This window comes from Contarinia nasturtii, unplaced genomic scaffold (assembly GCF_009176525.2).
Source record: "Contarinia nasturtii isolate CC-2019 unplaced genomic scaffold, AAFC_CNas_1.1 Cnas_scaffold_2620, whole genome shotgun sequence".
NCBI lineage: Eukaryota > Metazoa > Arthropoda > Insecta > Diptera > Cecidomyiidae > Contarinia > Contarinia nasturtii.
Genome location: NW_022199940.1, coordinates 1 through 1519, shown reverse-complemented (window position 1 = coordinate 1519; position 1519 = coordinate 1). Strand labels below are relative to the sequence as shown.

General features: G+C 35.3%; 1 protein-coding gene across 1 annotated transcript; it reads left to right on the top strand.

The window, feature by feature from the left end:
• Window positions 1–331: 331 nt before the first annotated feature.
• Window positions 332–718, top strand: LOC116348685 (histone H4). Its single transcript, XM_031779752.1, has one exon. The coding sequence runs from the start codon at window positions 364–366 to the stop codon at window positions 673–675; it is 312 nt and encodes a 103-aa protein (XP_031635612.1). The 5' UTR covers window positions 332–363; the 3' UTR covers window positions 676–718.
• The last annotated feature ends 801 nt before the right edge of the window (window positions 719–1519 follow it).

Genomic DNA, 1519 nt, shown 5'->3' with positions numbered 1-1519 from the left:
ACACCTCCGGTGGCTGGTGCGCTCTTACGGGCAGCTTTGGTTGCCAATTGTTTACGTGGTGCCTTTCCACCAGTCGATTTACGTGCGGTTTGCTTTGTACGGGCCATTGCTTCTTCTTATTACTTTTCGATGATTTCTGAAAGATAGTCAAACAAAAATGAATACAAAACCACCATATGCGCATTCTATTTATACTATTTCACTCAGGGGAAGTGCCGCTCGATTGAAGGGGAAACGTATTTCGTGTTGTGTGCGTTGGTATGTGTGTCGCATGAATGATATAAATAGAGTGCCGTTTCTGTGTTTGGCATCAGTTTAGTTTTGACTTTCGTTCAATAAAGAACATACTAAGAAGCTAAAAAAATGACTGGCCGTGGTAAAGGAGGAAAAGGATTGGGAAAAGGTGGCGCAAAACGTCATCGTAAAGTGTTGCGTGATAACATCCAAGGTATTACAAAACCAGCCATCCGTCGTTTGGCTCGTCGTGGTGGTGTGAAGCGTATTTCTGGCTTGATCTACGAAGAAACTCGAGGCGTTTTAAAGGTATTCTTGGAAAACGTTATAAGAGATGCAGTCACATACACCGAACACGCCAAGCGCAAGACAGTCACCGCTATGGATGTCGTCTACGCTTTGAAACGTCAAGGCCGCACTTTGTACGGCTTCGGAGGTTAAATTCAACCTTATCCCGATCAATACAGAAAAAACATCAAAAAAATCGGCCCTTTTCAGGGCCACCAAAAACATATTTATCAAAGAATTTTTTAAATCAATCAAAACATTTTCGCTTTCAATTTAAAACATGGTATAAATATATAAAAATTGCAGCTAAATATATTAATCTAATGGAGAAATAAATATAGCAGAAAACCAAAAAGAGTATGCTATTGCAGTTTGAAAAATAAAAAAATATTTGCAGCTTGAAATATTAATCTAATGGTGAAATAATTGTAGCAGAAAACCGAAAAGAGTATGCTTCTTCAGTCATATTTGAGATTACTCATTAATTATACGAGAGAGGTTATTTACACAGTTGAAATCAATTTATGGCAAAGCAATTTCCAATACCGAAAAAAGTTCTGTTTGTTGTCAAGAGAATGTCGATGATTACGGTAAATAATGTTGCATTTATTCATATGCCATACTTTCCATATAAATTTATCCTGAAGTCATAAATTATTAGTAAATTCAAACCAAACAAAAAATTGCATCAAAGACACCATTGAGTTTTTTTCAGATGAAATAAGTTACGTTTGTGTGCGATATACGCATTTTTCTTGATTGGCGTGAAGTTGGTTGTCGACTGTAATGTTGCTTTGACATTTGTCGCTACTTGAGTTTGTGTTGTCCAATAATTCCACAGAGATCGATGCAAATTTACATTTTATTCTGCATGAAATCACTAGTTAAATTTATTTTGATTGCTCAAATATTTTTTTATTTCTTCTTGAATTTAAATCAAGCATAATTTTAATGGAACTAATTTCGATTATTTCAATTTGATACTTGATATTGAATT